Below are 19,818 nucleotides of genomic sequence, written 5' to 3'. Positions count from 1 at the left end.
TCCTTTTAACTACAATGTGTTGTATTTAAGGTTGGTTTGTGTGGGACACAAAACCAGAACGCTTTATTCTGTACACACACAAGCCCTCCCCGACTCCCTTGCATTCTCCTCGGCCTGCCCCAGTAACCTACACACAGCTTTCTGGAAATGGCTCCATTAATTATTCACAGCAGGTAGCGTGCACCACGTCAAGTGTAACAAGCTCCCCGTGGACTGACAGCGCCACTTGAACCCCTCCCTCAGTGCTAGGGGAGTCATGTTGGGCCTGTGCAGTGCCGTTTTGAAGAAACAGACATCTGTGATGTTCTTTTTTTTTTTTTTTTTAAACTTGTTTAACTTATGCATCTTTTGACTTAAAATCTGCACTGCAAAAAATCCTATTCTTAACAAGATTTTGTCTTATTTTCCAGTTAAAATGTCTGAAAATCCTTGAAATAAGATTAATTTACTTGAGAAGCAACACTGCGTAAGATATTCAAACTTGTTTTAAGAGAAATGATCTTTGTTCTTAACAAGATTCTTATTTTCCAGTTAAAATTTCTAAAAATCCTTGAAAAAAGTTTAATTTATTTGAGAAGCAACACTGAAAATGATTTTTTTTTTTTTTTTTTTTTTTTTTTTTTTTTTTTTGAGAAATTTTCTTTATTCTTAAAAGGATTTTCTTATTTTTTAGTTAAAATTTCTTAAAAAATCCTTGAAACAAAATCAGGTTATTTCAAAAGCAACACATCATAAGATATTAAGAAAATTAACTAATTAAGAAATTAACTGTTTTCAAAAAAACATAATATTTTGTCTTACTGCACTGACACATTTTTTTTTCACTTGTAGTATAAACAAGTAGTACTTGATATAATAGTATGCAATCCAAGAAAACGAATCTTAATACCTTATGCAGCATATTTTACTGGACTTTTTTTGCAGTGTGACAAGCTTGATGCACTAAAGGTTCGATCAGACTTGTTAGTGGAATGAAAATAGAGAAAAATGCAGATATGGATACTTAAATTCAATTTGAAAATTCCATTTATTTGTAAATATTGATTTGTGAGAAGCACAAGGAACTTTCTTCCTTAAAGGAAAAGTACCCTAAAAATGAAAATGATGTCTTTATTTACTCATCCTCATGTCATTCTAAACCTGTATGACTTGTTTTTGTGAAACATTAAATCTTTTGAAAAATAAATATCATCCCCACTCTTTTCCATATAAAGGACATTATTCAGAATTTGACTTTCAGGCTAAAAATTGCAAAAACGAATCATAAAAGTGTCGTTAAAAAGTAGATTGTATGCTATATTGCAAGCCTTCTGAAGCCAATCAATGTCTGAGGAACAGGCAGATTTAAGTCATTAATCACTGGAAGTCTTCCCCTCCAGTGAGCTGTTACTAATGTTATGAATAGCATGAGTTTGAGTAAACGATGACTGAATTTTCATTTTTGTGTAACTATTCCTTAAGGATTTCACTTCATATTTCAAGTCAAATTTCAACCAATTTCTTTTTTTAACTAAAGAATTGCTTTTCCCCACCTCAGCTATGTCCACGCAATCCCAGAATCCTTTTCCCGGCGAAACTGCCGCCTTGATGGTGCTGGTCACCATTACAGTAATCAGACTACTTGACAGGTTTGTAATGGTGCTAATTGAAGAGATTAAAGTGAGATGGGTGAGCGCTCTCTTTCCCTTAGCAGATGGTTTTGATGAGCACCTACTGTGAACCTTAAGTGTTTCTGCCGGGATTACAACAACTGGAGAGTAGAGCCTGCGGGGAAGAGAAAAGAGGAGCAGGAAGCGAAGCTGTTGGCTTGGTAGGGGAGCGAGTGACTGGACAAAGCTGAATCAAACGGACCGCTGCGGCCCCAACTGGCCTGATCCTCAGGCATTCTGTTTTTTTCTTTCTAAGACGGAGAACGAGGGGGTGAGAAAGAAGATTTGTTTTCTAAGGAGAAACAAATTGCATGCGATACAAACTGTTTTTGTAAGAGAACACCTTATTGGTTGCACGTCATTTTCTAAATGGCTCTCTCTCAGAGTTAGTTTAGTTAGCTGTAGAGTTCATTAGTTACTTTGGCTCCACTGAAAGATTTTTTTCTCTTTTGGGATGGGAACATTTTTATCAAGCGTGTCCAAGCACTCGCTTTTGTGTCCGAAACGCTAGAAAATAAACGTGTGAACGGGAAAGAAAAGCTCTGCGGGGATCCACTACGTTTCTTCACAAACGTCTCGTTGAGAAAAGTTACTAACAAGTGAGAGAAGTTTTTGTTTTACAGTTGTGGCCCTAAAACCGAAGGCCTGTGTGAAAATGCAACAAAACAGCAACAGAGAGCTCTCACAATCTCCCCTCTCTCTTTTTTTCCCCCATTCACCCCCTCGCAGCCACATATGGAGAGGACTCCTCTCCAACCTTTCTTTTTCTGCTCATCTTTTGTCTTTGCTGAAGACCAGCCGATGCTTTTCTGCATGTGCATATCAATAGGAGCAGCAAAAGAGAGAGAGAAGAGAGTCCCTCAGTGCTGTCCCGTTGTTTGTCTTTGCCAAAGGCTCTCGCTCTGCCTCCAGGCTCCCAGGGAACGTACCCTTCCACTATTCGGCCCCGGGCCCTGCTCTCCTCTTCTGATTGGCATTCCCAAACCCGAGTTTGGGGCTGCGCTTAAGCCTCAGAGCAAATGTTTGTCAGGAAAGTGGCGGGGAGAATAGGGCCGTCCGATAGGGCTCTGCCGTCCGTGACCAGACGACTCGTCCCAGGGATTTTTGCCGGCCCCACAGCGTTTCTCTCCGCAGCTGGAGAGATGAACGCAGAGGAAGAAAAGAAGGATGGAGAGTAAAAGAGTGTGAATGAAAGGCATCTGGTGCTGAAGAGCTTGTGACTGTTTAATGGCAACCTTTTCTTCTCTTTGATTTCTCTCCAGCCAAGGATTACCAGTACTTGGCATTTAGAAAGATTGGATCATTAATGTGTGTGTGTGTGTGTGTGTGTGTGTGTTTGTCTGAGAGAGCGTACGTGTTTATTGACGTCTAAGTCATTTAATTTTGTAAGATTTGCATTTTTTTGAGCACTTAGACCAGTCTTTTGAACTTTTATATGAAGATGTTAATAACATTATTTCATTTAACAATAATATTGAACATTATAGCCAGATACACAAAACTGCCACTGTTTAATTGCTAGTTTAATATTTCACAGTTCAATTTAAAGATTAATGTAATGTTATTTATATATATATATATATATATATATATATATATATATATATATATATATATATATATATATATATATATATATATATATATATATATATATATATATATATAACGTATGTATACACACATATTAATCACGTATTAATGTTTAAGTTGAATTTTGCCATTTAGGTTCTGTCAGTAAGGGTCAGAACTTTCAATTTTTGTTTATCTCAAATACTATCATTTATCTCTGTTCATTTTGTGCAGTCTTTCTACTATCACCATGGAAATGTATATTTTGTGCATTTCATCTACACCATGTAAATGTTTGTTCTATGGGTGATGTATAATATCTATCTTATATGACAACCACACTGGAGAATATATGAAAGAAAACCTTTTTAAATGAAAGGCGCTGTTACATGCAGTCCTTAAGTATATAATCCCGGCAGCTGAAATGTCTTTATCCGTGAGATCTTCTCGCATTTTCTGATATAATGTCAACATTATCTGCTTTTTTTCCTCCTCCTTTTCACAATAGAAGTCTGTTCCCTGATGCTAAAAACTCTATTGTGACATTTAAAATGAAATGTCAGCGGAACTGGATTTAATAGGACTGAGTCTTTTCCTTCGTTATTTAATCAAACCTCATTGTTCCTTATGGCCAGCGGTTTGGGCAAGACAGAACAAATGTCAGCCGTTACCGAACATCTTCAAACTCTCTTTACTTTCTCTTAGAAATCAGTGGTAAATAAACTTGTTATTCGGTGGATTTGTTTGTTTATCCTTTCCGTGTATATTTTTTTCTCATTTAGTTGGGTAATGTTGGCTTTAATTTGCAGACCCCTGACTGCTAAGAGGAGGAATTCGTAGCTCATGAATAGGTAATGACACTTGTGTTTGTGAATATTGCAGCAGTATGGGGCTTTCTCCTCGTAAGTCAATTATAATTCGCAGTAGTTGCAGAAAGAGCCTCTCACCCAACCAGCCATCTCTGATAAATTAACTTTTATACCACCTTTATTCGCTGACAGGTTTGTGAATGTGGTTTTATTTGCTATTTTCTTTTCTTATGCGCCATGAATGTTCACATCTCTACCTTCCAATATGGCTAAATCTGTTTTGAAGTCAAATAACTGTGAATAGCTTCACATTGGATGTTTGTCAAGATGGGATGAAGTCTGGCTGAAGTACAGAGGGGTATAGGTGTATTGACAGTAGGGCAGTGCTCATAAAAAAAGACCCAATGAAGTAAAGCGGTGAAATATCAGATTCTCGCAGAGGGCCGATTGGTTATAGCAGCTAAATGCTTCTGTCTGGTCCTTGGTGATGCCGTTACTTTCTACTTTCTCATGGGCTACGGTGCCATTTGACCCTAAATGGTTCATTACAGCCAAGAGCCGGTGTTTACGGCAGCCTGCCGGTCAGGCCTGGGCGGCCAAATCCCTGTAGCCCTCTGGTCAAACACAGATATTACACTCTGTAATAACATTGGCCAACCCAGCTGACCCTTGCTCGCTTCAATAAGAAAAACGCACAGCCCAGTGTGTGGGCTCGCGTATGTTTGAGTGTGTGTGTGAGATGGTGCAGTCTCCAACTTCAGCCGACTGAGGTGATGTTGTCAATATCTAAATTTGTTTCCCTTTATTGAGTTTCTGCCTGACCAAAATGGTCAGGAAACTGGCTTTAGCCGTGGTTCTGTACATATCTGTATTATTGAAACTGTCTGAAAACCTTTAAATCATCCTTGCGTCCTTATGAAAAGCCTCTATAAATTAATGCAGTGGTTCTTAACTGGTTTTGTTCTCTTAAGGACTCAGATTTTACATTTGGATATCAACACGGTACCAAAATTGTCCAAAAGTAAAATAAAAAAATACCTTATAATCAAACATTACAAGTTAATATATTCATATGATCATGAACTGCATGAACCCAACAATATGCTTAATTTTCGACATGAGAAGTAGGAGTTTGGATCATTTTGGTATCTAAATGTCTTTGAACAAATATAAAATCAACCAATCAAAGTAGTTATTATTATTATTACTATTTTTCATTATTTATTAAATGCGTTTTGCATTATTTACATTAGCATAGTTTTTTCCCCCTCCTGTCAAAGTCACTATCAGTACCCTGATACATTTTGAGTCTCATCCCACCAATTGAGAACCTGTGTATTATTGCATTAATAAATATTCATATTTTTGTGGTTATATTTTTGTCAAAATAAAGGTTATGATTGTATCTGCTAATGAATTCTTAACCCTATCTCTTTCAAACCTGCTTCATGTCCTTTGTTTTCACAAGCATCTTGCGCCTATCGTTTCTGCCTCTGTAGGCACGAGTCCTCAGTCTGGCAGAGGATACATGTCCACTCAGTGCGCTGGCGGTGGGATTTGGCCATGCGCTTGGAGGGCTTTCCACCACAATGGCTAGTTTTCTCTGCCTCTGTATCTAGCGCCGCGGGGTAGTGCATTCTCTGGGGATAATGCACTAGAATCTGCGGCCCATCCAGCTCTGGGCAACGCCCGCTTTGATCACCCCCGTCCTCCGCACATCAGCCTGGCGTTGGGCTTTAAACCAACAGCAGGGGCCAGCGTCAACTGTTTAAATGCATGCAATGTTATTAAGTGCAGTTACACGGGGGTGAATGGCAGAAGGGAAATACTGTCCATTTTTTGAGTGAAGGGCTGTTGGCATTGGGCATTAGGACAGGCATCTGTGGAATTTTGAGAACACGGAGCTCTTTTTTCCGCTACTTGCCTTTTCTCCCTCCCATCCCAGCCACTTATATCATAGCGATAATAGCACATGCACTTAGTGTTCTAAAAGTGTTAAGAAATGTTTCTGCTAGCGTTTTTAAAATGAATTCATTAGTATTGCATTCTTGTATCTGTTGTCTGATTCTTTTTTTTTTTTTTTGTCTGTTTAAATCTCAGGTGAAAAGGAACATTTCAGACCTTACAAATATCCCTGTGCGGCATCAGCAGTGGGACGGCTGGCCTGCCTCTGCCTCGGACGATTCGGTATGATTTTTTTCCTCTATTGTTATTGTATATTCTGTTATATAGAGAATAAGTCGTAAAATCAGAATAATTAGCAACAAAAGTAAACGTGAGTTTTTGACCTGACCAGACATGAAAGACCAGTGGCAAATCTTCTTGTCCATCACTTGGTTTCTATTTCTATTGTGTTGCGCCGGATAGCCCGGCCCACAGTACAATCTCATTTGCCCAAAATCTATTAACTTCAAGTATGTTCTAATTGGCTACAATTGTTGCTCCATGCAGAATTTTTGCTTTCATTTTGAAATGACAAATTATTTGATGAAAATTGCTTTAGTAAGGATGTGTTGTAAGAAAGCAGAGTTTGGAAAAATCAAATAGACTTGTCATTTCAGCTTTTCTGTAGTGGTTCTGTAGCATCACCCGATGTGAAAGTAAGATGTTGGTACTAATTAAGATGTCACAGAGCAACTCCTCTCTCTTGTCCCCTCTGTGTGGACATTACAGCTCATGTAGTGGGGGGTCAGTGACCTTTCCCGCCCTGTTCCGTGCTCCCAGCCTTTCAGAACGACTTGTTCACAGTGATCAGAGAGAGCCCTAACACTGAACCCTGTGGAACCCCACCTCCTAGCTTAGACATCCACTATAATCATCCTTACAATAACCATGGGAACTTTCTCTTTACTTATCACTGATCATTATGCATCTGATCAGTTAAGCATGGAAATTGCCCTTCTGTTTTAATCATGAAAGAGTAATGTGTTTCTTAGGTCAATGCTTGTCATTGTGTCTTGATTTGGTGTCAGGTGCCTAATTGAGCAAAAGCATGGTTTCAAAGGGAGTGGCCTGATGAACAAACATGCTTTTTGAGCACAGTTTGTTTCAGGTGTTGAAATATTCTCCCCCACCTTCATATTTGCAATGTTGTCTTTTAAAAGATAAAAAATGTATCTGTCCACAAGCTATTAGTATGGTTTTGGTTACCACTATTTAAAGAACAATATAAAACATAAAACCCCATGACTACTTAGTATTTGAGAGTACCAGAACAAAAGGTTCTGACCCTATTGTCAGTAGCTTTATGAGTAGTGTTTCACAGAGCTCTTCAACAATGACTGCATTGTTTATTTTCAGTGTGCACTTGTAAGGCTCATGTATCTCACCCATTACATTTAGCTCATATTGTTAAAAGGGCGGTTGGAGAGATCGTTTCGTCCTTTAGCAAAAAGCACAACAGACACAAGGTCACTGAATTACACCCTCTCACCACAGACTGCCCACTTGAATCGGGCCACTTCAGGGCTGAAGTGCACTCACTGAAGACCTCAACCCACAATCTTGTTTTTGATAAAGAGGGTACTGCTCATGAATACTGCCCAAGCAGTGACTGGTTATGTGTGGTCGTCGTGCACTTGGCCACATACCAGCTTTCCACCTCAACTCGTCTTGGCTTATAGGGAGGGACATATTATTAAAGCACCAGTCTTAATAAGGGCCCCCGGCCCTTATTGAAACGGCTAGCTGTGCATTAGATGCAAAGCTCTTCTATGGCAGGCAGGCCGTTTTTTGCGCGTATCTCATTAACCTTCCCTCATCTCCCAGGATTTGTACCAATAAACATGACAGCCCAGGCTTAGAAATACATTTACCAGCAGTCTGAGTCGATGCCTGCTCTGCTGTGCTTTCATTACCCTTCGCTTGCTCATATACAGCGAGTCTCTCTGCACTCTGTTCCACCTCATAAGGGAGAAAAATAGAAAACTAATCAGTAGTCAGTTTACATTACGCCGACTGAGCTTTTAAGCATATTGGTTTTGAAGGAGCTTGCGACAGGTTTTTCTTGTACTGTCGAAATGGATTGAACTTAATATATTTATCAGTTTCGGATGGCTCTCCGCGCATCTTCTGTATACATGTTTTGTATTACTGTTAGAGTCAGATGAAGAAAATATGATTTGATTTTGAGCCATTTATGCAGTGAAACTGTTTAACCAGTTAACATTTAAGCAGTGCAGCCATTTTAACTGGATTTGTAATTAGCATTGCAAATTTGTCTCTCGGGAGAAAGGGATTACAATGTAAAAATCAGCGTACCTTCTTATGCCTTTGAATCTGTGGGTGGATCTTAGCGGTTGTCTTGACGTCCCTATGCAGTGTCTGTAAATTCAAAGGAGGCTGTTTACCATAGTCATGTTTTAGCCCTTGTTTGTTTGAGTGGGTGTAGTCTAGATGCGTGTGGTGTGTTTGAGGGGCTGACACAGGCTTCTTCATATGGCAGGCCACTGGAGGACTGCTGTTTGCAGGCTGTGTTTGGCATTAACCGCCCAAACTTTGGTATGTTTTCTGCCTAAACTTAGGCTGCACTGTTTTTTTTTTTTTTTTTTTTTTTTTTTTCTGAGCACATTTTCTGCTGTATCCTACTGTAATATTTTACAGATTTCTGAAGGATTATTTTCTGTCTGCAAAGTAAATAATGCCAGTTTATCACTTTGTATTGAATATTGAATATTGAATTTTATTTCTTGTCTTTTGTAGATAAAGTAATCAGAAAAAAAATGTATTGTATTCAGGATTAATCGGCTGTGCACTGTTCCTTTTGTCGCTGTTATTAATATTAATAATAGTAGCTCATGTTCTTGTTTATTTTATTTGTTCTCTTAATTTAGGCTTCTAATTGGTCCATTTCCCACCGCTCAGTTCTCTCTTTCACACACACATCCTCAGCCAAAACTCTTTTGAGCTCTTTTCATATTTCACTGCCAACCTCTTGGAGCACCTATGGGAATGATTGACAACTTCTGGAACGTCCTTATTAGAGTCTTTCCCCCTTAATTGCTGACATTTATCCAGTGTTTCTTGGTGTTTGCTAATGTATTACTGCTGCTGCTCTCAGAGGGTCTCTGTGGCCCATGGCTGTTATGGGCTTTCAGCGTCACAGACCTGCGGAGGCGGCTTATTGGGCCCGTTGGTTGCCGTAGCGACGAGGCTCAGCTCTAAGTCCGTACAGAGCCCCTTGTGAGATTGCTGTCTGCAGGTGAAGTTCTTCCGAAAGAGATGTATATACACTCTTATATTGCCAATCATTTGTCTTCAGAACCGCCGACTTGCCGTCAATCTACTCTCTCTGTCCCTTACTGGGGCCATCTGACATAAATCATGCTTTACATGTTTAGATCAACACCCTGCTGACTATCCCAGGGTTGTATTTAACAGCAGGTAGTGGTGTTCTGTCGTATGCAGGTGAAATGGATCTGTAATGATTGATCTGTTGTAGTAAAGACTTTTCCCTATCAGATCAGTTCTTCATTTTGCATTGCAACTAATTTTGGAAATGTGCTTATATTATATTATATTATATTATATTATATTATATTATATTATATTATATTATATTATATTATATTATATTATATTATATTATATTATATACTTTTTTTTCAAACCTATTAGTTTAAAAAATATATACTGGCAAAAAATATATACTATAGAATTATATAACTTAATTAATGTAAGAGACATTTGCTGTGGACTACCACTAACATCCGGCAAATCGTAGCAGTTACAGATTACACCTTAAACAGGTGGAAAACATCGCCTAGCCTATTCACACTATTTTTTTCTCGAAGGGCTTAGTTCTGAAAGGTTCATTGAGCTTTTTAAACACTGTATTTGACCCTAGATCTTAATCAAGACTGACACCTCTTCAAACCCTAACCTGAAAGGGTCCAACAGGTGTTTAGGGTGGGGCTTCTTATTTTTCTTTTCTTTTCTGGACTCCACAGTCTCTTGCTTTTTTCGCGCTCTGTAGCTCTCTTGTCCTCATCTATCAAAGAAGGCAGGCACAAGGTGCAGCTTGGGGCTCTCGGACGACTAGAGCAGCTGTCAGCAGTAATTATCTCCTTCACAGCCTGAGAGATGGAGAACGACAACAAATCACTGAAAACAACCAAGAGGAGAAGAAAAAAGAAAATATGAAGAAATATAAAAAATAATACGGAGAAATATGTTTAGTTAATGGTAGACAGGGAAGGAGAATTTTTCTTAGATGAAAACAGAGAAAGAGAAATGGAATTCCTCTTTTGCATGGTGCTCAGTGTTAGGGGCTTTAATGCAAGTGTTAATGAAAGGGGTCCAAAAGAGGAGGATTTAGTTCTTTGTTTGGAGGTGGGGAGGGAGGTGTGGAAAGATGAGGGGGTGACCTCTCCCCTGTAGCCTGCGGCTCTGACACGCACACACATATGCACTCAGACACACTCATACCATTAGGAGATGGGGTCAAAACATGGACGTTTTACCCCTTACCTGTGACTAAGTGCTCTAATTCTACCTTTATTCATGTTAAATGGGATATATCATGTAAAGCAGGATTTACATTGTTTGTTTTGAGATAAAGGGGTTATTTACCATGTAGATGTACTGTAGCATTCAGAACCCTGACCATTAATGAGAACTAATTGAGAAAAAAATCAATATTCAGATAATCATGATGAGCACATTAAAGGGATAGTTCATCCAGAAATGAGAACTCTGTCATAATTTGCTCATGTAATTCCACAACCTTTATAACTTTATCATCTATGGATGTGTGTTGTCTTATCAATGAATTTATTTGGGGTCCAAATGGCTTTCAAAATATATATATATTTTTTTTTGTGTTCCATAGAAGTCATACAGGTTTGGAATAACATGAGGTAAATGGTGACATAATTTTTATTTTTGGGTGAACTATCCTTTTGAATTAACTGTCCACATTTGCATATTGTCAACAATTTAGTAAAGGCAGCTTGACCAACCTGATGAACAACAGTGTGCTGGTACACAGAAGTTTGCATAACAAAGGTTAGTTACATAGATGTCTTAAAGGTACAGTATTTTAGGTCTGAGAGGTGGTGAAAACAGTTATGAAATACTAAAATAGGACTTTGTGTGTGCCTTCAGTAGTGGCATAATTTACCCCACTCTTCCCTGGTGAGTTCTACATTTTCTCTGGCCTTCGGCATTCTGATCCTCGTGCAAAAAGAACTTATCTGACTTTTGGACAGAGTTCTTGATTGTGTCACCCAACAGTACTGTACATTGTCTCCCTGTACAGGCAGTCTGCCTTTAATTATTCCTTGTAGAAGAGAAACACTGTCTGTGCTTCTTCTCTCTGTGTGGGCCATCACAAAAAGAGAGAAAGTGTGTTGTGTGTTTGTGTTTTTGGGGGTGTTAGCGCCCTGTTGAAGTACTTGACACTATGAAATCCTCTCTGAGTTGCATTATGGGATATTATGGTGCTTAAACCAAAGCTTCTTTACACTTAATCTGTTATGTTTGTTAATCAATACCAAGACTTGACATCAGTTTTGGTAGGTCTCAAATTTGTTAATTTCTTATTGTAGAAATTGTTTTCAAATTAGGTGCCCCATTATTTTAAATGTTAAATTTCCTGCATGAACACTAACATATGTGTATGTTGTAATGGCTAGACTATTCTTTTAACTTTTTTTAACTGAAAGTCATGGCTTGTAATTATAGCCTGATCAAGCAGCACCAGTTCTTACTGGGTAAAATTACAGATCAGAGATATTGTCATATTTTACAGCTGATCTTTTTTGTATATTTTATTTTAAATATACAATTATAATTTTAATTAAATATATTTTAATATAATTTTTTTGTATAAAATTCCCAATATGCAGAACAATTAATAATAATAATAATAATAATTGTTGTTCTTATGAAAATTAGTATATTTTTTTCATCCATTTTTTGTGAAGTTGATTTACCATTTAAATTGTTGCAAATACATTTTTATCTTTATTTTCAGCTTTAACTTTTTTAGCTTAAATTGCAACATATTTGGCAGTTAAGAATTGTCAGCTGTTTGAGTGATTCATGATAATAATACTTTAAGTAAGTTACCTGGCAACACAGTGGTGTAATGGTGTACCATTTCTTTAGAATCCCACTTAATCAAGCCATTTATCTGTATAACAGAAATTGAAGAGCCTATAACCAATTTAGTAAAAATGCTAGTGATAATTATTCCTCAAATCAAAACATTTCTCTATAAAGCACCTTAAAATGTTTGTAGAGTACCAGAGCCCCCTGCAGCCAGTTATCCATTTTTCTCTATCTCTTTTTATTTTAGTATCTTGTCTGTATTAGTACCTGTTTAAGTATGATTTCCATTCATCTTGGTTTAAAGTACAGATCACTATGGTCATTTAGGTATCTGAAATGATTATGTAAAAACCGACAGTGATTATAGTGTGTAATTGGTAATGTCAGGTAAGAGTCGAGAGAATAGAGCTCTGTGCTGTCGCTCCAGGGAGTTGTGTGTGTGTGTGTGTATGTATGTGTATGGGGCTGGTCTGTAATGAGTCCCTGTAGTGTGGAGTGCTGCTGACATTTCCACTCTAGCCTGAGAGTTAATGAGGTACTCAGGCCTTCACCAGTAGCTCACCGCATGCTGCATGTGATGCTCTTTAGAGTGCCAAGCATACAGAACCTCTATCACAAGCCAGAGAAACCCTGCGTAGATGAATATCGGTCTGTGCAAACTTTACTGGGGAAAGCTGTCTTAAAGGAAGGGTTCACCCAAATATTCTGTCATCATTTGCTTATCCTTATGATGTTCCATTCCTAAAATGAACTTCATATAAGTTAGCAATGATGATGACTTCATTTAACTTCAAGCAGTGGTCTTTTCATTAACAACAATGCCGTGTGTCTTTCAACATACAATGAAAACGGTGTTGTCCTTCTATATTTTGTCTTATTATGTCCTGTCCTACAAGTAATAATAGTAATAATAAACATACAACAAAAAGGTTGGAAAAACAGTGCCAAGGCGGACGGGGCCCAATAGGGAGCATCAACAAACTTCCAACGGGGCATCAAGATGACCTAAAAATTATTTAAAATAAGACAAAACAAACATTAAAATAAGCTAAAACATATTTCTTAGAATTGGGTTATTTTTTATAACAAATATACATCAATATTCAAATGTTGTTGTGGACAATTGTCTTAAAGTCAAAAAGATTGAGATCCGCTGCTATAAAATGTCTAACAAAGCTGTTTTGTGATTGTGCAGATGACTCTGGCTGCCAGTGGAATCAGTTACCCCTGTCACCACCTGACTGTGTCTAGAAGATCTTCTCCTGCGCTCAATGTGGACCAGACAGATGAGGTAAAGCAGAACCGACGTCAACAGCACTACATTGCACAAACAGTCAGACCTACTCTCTTTCGTTTATATATAAGGACCATTCTGTTTCTCTCATAATTTTTTACATTTATAAATTTCATTTCTGCTGTTTTTGTTTTTAGCTTTTCAACATATTGAAAGCCAGCATGTGGTGCCACTTTTGGCAATTCTAATGTTTTGTGGGATTTTTAATTAGACTGCTCCGCCCAGCCAAAATGGATAAATGATTGCCATTTTTATCTTTAATGAGAGATTCGTTGTTGGAATAGAAATGAAGTCCTGTTCTGAATTGATGAAGTAACGTGTAGTGGGCACAGTGATCACTGTCGAGTTGCCAGGCGTAACACTGCAGCCAGACTTGCCCCTGCGTTTCAAATCTGATGGCAACCTTTCAACAGATTTGCAACTATTACATTCTCTGCATCATTCATACTAGGTTTGGTCCCAAATGTGGTATTAAAATGGGAATTATGTCTGAATTTGTGCTTTTTATGAAGTTATAATTATGTGAGCACCAATATAAACAAATTTTCTATAACATTTTTGTTATTGGCAGCTTTTTTTGCCTGATTTTAAACACAAATGCCTTTCACATTGAATGAAATGAAGGATAGAATTAACATTTTGATATACTGTAGAAAAGATTTCTAATAGTTTTGTAGTGTTGCATACAAACAAATCGCAAGGCTTTTTTTACGACCTTTTAAGTCAGAAATATGAGTATATACTCACTCTATAACTCAAATATTGAATAATTTTATTAATTTTATTTTTAAATGTTTATTTTATTATATTTGGTTTTATTTTAGTTTAAAAAAAAAGGGTTTGATAATGTCATCTCACAATATCAGCCTTTGCAGGGGTTGGCAAATGTAACCATGCATGCCACAATTGGCACTGAAGTGATTAGACTGAGGAAAAATAAATTTTTAATGTATTAAGAATGTATTTTAGAGATGTTTTATTCTCTTGTCAAACTGCCTTTTGCATCAGACCCTTTCCTGTTATAATTTATTGGCTTGGTCTCCAATAAATTATACGTCTCTGATATATTGTGCATCTCTAGTTGCACAATTCTCTAGTTTTTGCTAATTTTCTTAACAAATTGCCTTTGTTTGTGTGTTACAGTGCACAGATGTCCACATGGTCAGTGACAGTGAGGGGGATGATTTCGAGGATGCACCTGAATTTGGTGTAGATGAATCCGAGATCTTTGGCATGGGAAGCTCGAGTTGTCGAAAGTCTCCGATGAGTAAGTTATAGTGTCATTTCATCTGGGGCTGACCGTAAGGATCTATTTTAATGTATTCCTTCATCTTCCCTCAGTGCCAGAGAACAGTGAAAATGAGGGTGATGCCTTACTGCACTTTACTGCTGAATTTTCTAGAAGGTGAGATCTCTGGACAAAGTAACATTTGTAATCCAATTTCACTAAGAAAAACCAAACACTTACTGCATTTCTTTGTAGTTCAGTATGTGGTGTCTTATGGACACATTTTTCCAGCACTGCTTGTTTTGAAGAGGTGCTTTAATATGTTTGAAAATAGCTAGTCTGATATTTGGTATTTACTCAGAATCAGCACACTGAGGTTTGCTTTGTGTGTTTTGTAGATATGGCGATTGCCATCCTGTGTTCTACATCGGCTCCTTGGAAGCAGCATCTCAAGAGGCCTTTTACGGCAAAGCCAGAGATGTGAGTATATACTGAACACCAGAATGTACCTATATGGTTTTTAATTTTATTAAGTGTAATTTTTTATTAAATTACTATTATTATTTTTTTTTATTTTTTTTTTTTTATTTCATTTATTATAAAATTAGATGTTATATGTTATATGTTATGTTATGTTATGTTATGTTATGTTATGTTATGTTATGTTATGTTATGTTATGTTATGTTATGTTATGTTATGTTATGTTATGTTATGTTATGTTATGTTATGTTATGTTATGTGACAGTCTGAGGTAGTACTGGAAATGATAGGGAAAACAGTAGGAGGTGAGATCAGGAAACCTATGTCGCCCACATCTAAACACATGTGCTACCAGGTCATGTCTCTAGCATTTCTTCTGAGAGTCATATGCACAGGTATATAAACAACGCTAAACGTTTGATTGGCAGAACTGGCCCCCCATCATGATAAATCCCCATCAAATTTCCGTTTCCCATTTGAACAGCTGAAGCTTTATTTAGAACAGCTTTGTGCTGGTTTTCCCGCTGTGTCCTCATAAGGAGGCTTGTATCAACTGACAGCTTGTGTGGATTACGGTCTTATTAGACTGGGAGGATGCAGCAAGATGTTCAGGGGGTTTTGAGCATGAGGAGCGGGCTGGAATGGCTTCCTGCCTGCAGCCCAGCTGATCTCCTCTTCTCCTCAGCACAGGCACAATATGGCCGCCGCTCTCCCCCGAGGACACAGTTCAGTATGTCAGTAAAAACAAACTAACGTAAGAAGAAGAGATGACCTGCTGTGTTCCTCTTACGCAGACAGTCAGTGTTTTTCTTCACGGGTCATACATTATCCATGTGTGCTTTTCTAGTATGTCTTTCTCAGTTGCTAGAAATGTTTTGGGTTTCAGCCAGAGGATTTATCTTTAGGAAAGATTTAATGGGACATAATTAAGGCATGCGTCATTAAAAAGTACTTATTACCTCACAGAAATGGGAGATTTTCTAAAAATGGGGGGGACGTGCGAACTGGGAATTTGTTCCACGCTTGCAAAGTCCCAAATGACTTGTGAAAATATTTTTTAGTGTATTTTTATTTTTTTAAAGTATTTTTTAACATCACCATGTAGAATTGCAAACATAAAAAGTAAGTTTGAATTGGGTTTCTCAAACGCTGTCGTCAGAAAGAGGTTTCAAACTAGATAATCTCGCCACTCACGGCATTGGTTGAGCCGGTGTTCACCACCTTTGAGTCAGCCGGACTTCTCGTTCAGTGTACATTGTTTAGCCACGGCTGAGAACGTTTCATGTGCACGTGTGCATGTGTGGGATGGATTTTTCTGAGGGCACTTGTGCCCCTCTCTCATAGGCCTGAGAGGCTAATCACTAAGTAAAACACTACATGTGATGAAGTGTTTCTGGAGTGGGAGATGCTCCCAATCCGTCCTTAATGAAAATGCCGGGGGCCCTGGAGTTCATCCGGAGGATCAGTGAAAGACTCTTGAGTCAGGCCACCCATCAGCACACAGGCCTCATCACAAATCCCCTTAACATCCAGCTAATCACGCTAACCCTCCTCTGCCACCCGCACAAAGATGCCCATCAAAATTCATAGCTCCTCTGCGCCCTTCATGGCTTTTTCATGCATGAGCTTTATGGCGGGGCCTCCGTGACGAAGCAATTTTGCGGCCTGCATTAAAAGAGGCTTTCTGACAGCCGAAAGACTTCATGTTATTGATGCTGCTATGCTAACAGTGGAACCGAGGAAAATTCACTTGTCTTTAAACATTGATCAAAATAATTTACTGATGTGTCAGTAGTTCTTTTTAGCTTTTAACACAACATTGATGATGTTTACATGTTGCCTAATGAGCATGAACCTTTTTGTCTTGTTTAAAGTTCACACAAAAATGAATATTGAAAATTGTCATTTACTCACCCTTTTTGTTCTAAACTTCTATGATTTTTTTTATTTAATTCAGTGGTCACACTTTTCCATGCAGTTGAATGGGCACTGAAGCTTTCAAGCTTTAAAAAAGGACCCAAAAGCAACCAGAAAAGTATCACAGAAATGGTCCATTCGACTGGGGCGCTATATTCTAATCCATACAATACTGACAAAGCTCTCAATGGCAAATCTATGAAAGAAGTAACAATGTCCCATTTGTGAATTATTTCTTGGGAGTCAAATCTTTTCTTGACAATCCTGTGATCAGTGATCGAGTCCTAATGGTTCATTTGCACAGTGAAGGGGGCTATTATAATGACTATTATAATTAAATATGTAAAAAGGACTTGCATTGTATTCTGTTCATCTCAAAGCCATCAGAAGACTTAGAATATAGTACACGAGTTTAATGAACCATCTTTATGATACTTTATGATGCTTTTGCATCCTTTTTAAAATTTGAAGCAATCTGCATCATGAACAAGAGAGAAGTTGTTCAAAATTAAAAAATAAATAAATAAGTCATGGTTTTTGAATGACATGAAGGTGAGAAAATAATGTCAGAATTTTAATTTCTAAGTGGACTGGCCCTTTAAGAGTTGCATTGCATATACAAGGCAGTTCCTAAAACTAACTTTTTTATTACTACTAAAATTCCAAAATACTAAAATTATTATTATTACTAGATTATTGTTCAGTTTTTGTGGTAGAATCTCTCATAGTGTTTTAAGTGCCATCTGTTAAAGCACTCTGCTACAGGTCGAAAGAGCAGTAATATGAACTCCTCATTTCCCATTGTTTGCTTTCCTACAGCCAAAAGAGGATGATCACTTTCTCCATCTCTCCCCCTCCAGCACATACACATTGCCTGTAATTAAAAACATCCTTTCACAATGCTTTTAAAAGAAACGTATGTTCGTCTGTGTAGCTAGCGTAACTCTCACGTTTGGGCAGGTTAAGCCACCAACAGAATGTGTTTTGTGAAAACTCCCAAAATCCTGTAGATATAATTAGACAAAACTAGCTCCTCCTTACATCCTAAGAGATAATGTGATGCAAACATCAGGACATTTTGCTAGCTTTATTTTCTGCAGTGTTCCGCTGGTAGCTCCAGCCACAATGGAATCTCATTGGTCCAAATTCCCTTTTGGTAGCGGTTTATTAAAATCACAATGTAACAGAAGTAGTGACAGAATTTTTCTTCCATATTGTTATTAGTCTCACGCCCATGGACCGTTGGCTGAATGTCTGATGTATATGGCACACAAAAATGCCCCGTATGTCGTCATACGGGGAAAGGTTACCTCCCCTTTCTCTGCTTTGCCCGCCCATGAGAAAATGAGCTAATACATTGCAAGGCTAGCGCAATATTTTTTTTTTCCCTCGAGAGACATCATGGCTTGCAAACGAACGAAGCATGGCAATTGCTCAGTGTTTGGAGGTACAAATGAACACCTTAGTATTTTTTTAGTTCCTTCATCCGAGCCTAATTTTATTTTCTCTGGTAATGCGGCGATACAACTTCCCAAAGTTTTGTATGTCTGCGCCACACATTTCACCAAGGACTGTTTCCTCAACGTGGACCAATACAGCCCAGTTACTGTCGCTAATGTAAATGTAGACAGCATCAAGTATGTGTGTGAATACACACACTGTAATGCGAGTGTTGTACATTTCTTTGTTGTATGGATAACCGTTCTGCTGTTGGGGCACACAATATCCACATTTGCAGATTGCAGAGCTTGATGTTATTGTATTAAAAAGAAAAATTGTATATACTTTTAAGATATATGAAATATAAAATATGTGAACAAATAAATGATGTTGGCATGGTAGCAAATTTCCCACAATGGGCACCTATCCAAAAAGGTATTTGTAATAATGGCAGAGGACTAATTTAGTTGCGCTGGTTAGTGTCTATAAATGATAATTATATATATAATATATATATGATAGCAAATCAGAGCCAACAATGTAGGCTAGAATTAGCTACATGATAATAACTGTAGCAGCATAATGTACATAAACCAACTAAAGTAAAGTATCCTTGTCCCACCTCTCTCCTCCTCGTTAGCATTTAAAGCTACAGACCCAGAAATGGCACGTCCTGAGGAAAGCTCATTGTGGGACTGGCTCATAGTGGCTGAAATTCTGCACCAAGGCTGAATTTCAGGAAAGAGACTTCAAATACAATACTAGGGACCACTTGGGCCTTTATAAAAGCATCCAAAAAGTAGCATGTCATGGGAACTTTAAACATGACGTGGAACAAAATGAACTGTGATTGGCTGCTTTAAATATCAGTCAAAAGGCCTCTGGGTGGTCCTTGACCAATGAAAGATGCTATGGAGTTTGGCTATGCAAGACTATATTATGTACATCTGAGTGAAACGGATTATCAGAAAAGAAAAAATGTAGGACAATTGACTCTGTTCTATTCATTGGTTGTTGATTGAATTGAGGTGGATCTGAATGCAGGCTTGCAGTCGATTGTAAGAAAGGGGTTGGGTTTAAATGGCCTAAATGATTGGAGAAGTCTGCCTTTTCACTGGAAGACTGAGTTCTAACATTTTGATTAAAAAATTATGAGCTAAAAAATGCACGGCAGACTCATTCACAGTAAGATGCATTAAAAAATAGTGCATTTTTATTTTATGCTGACTGTGATTTTGTCACATAGCAATCCGCTTCAGTTTTTTCAATCGCCTTACCTAACACTGGAAACTTTGATCCTTTATTTGTGTATGGTGATATTTAAGAACAATTTTGGAAGGGACATTTACTAAACACAAAAGCTTTGCTCAATGTGG

The 19,818-nt window shown here is 37.8% G+C and overlaps 1 protein-coding gene across 1 annotated transcript in view; it reads left to right on the top strand.

The window, feature by feature from the left end:
• Positions 1-19,818, top strand: part of faf1 (Fas (TNFRSF6) associated factor 1) — a 75,698-nt gene that overhangs the window by 26,680 nt on the left and 29,200 nt on the right. Inside the window, exons 8-12 of the mRNA XM_067394593.1 lie at positions 6,131-6,217; positions 13,278-13,373; positions 14,520-14,643; positions 14,718-14,781; positions 15,003-15,084. Coding sequence (XP_067250694.1) covers positions 6,131-6,217; positions 13,278-13,373; positions 14,520-14,643; positions 14,718-14,781; positions 15,003-15,084 — 453 coding nt within the window. The remainder of the gene's footprint in view (positions 1-6,130; positions 6,218-13,277; positions 13,374-14,519; positions 14,644-14,717; positions 14,782-15,002; positions 15,085-19,818) is intronic.

This window comes from Chanodichthys erythropterus, chromosome 9, assembly GCF_024489055.1.
Source record: "Chanodichthys erythropterus isolate Z2021 chromosome 9, ASM2448905v1, whole genome shotgun sequence".
NCBI lineage: Eukaryota > Metazoa > Chordata > Actinopteri > Cypriniformes > Xenocyprididae > Chanodichthys > Chanodichthys erythropterus.
Note: the sequence above shows the minus strand (reverse complement) of the source record. Positions and strands in the feature narration are given on the sequence as shown.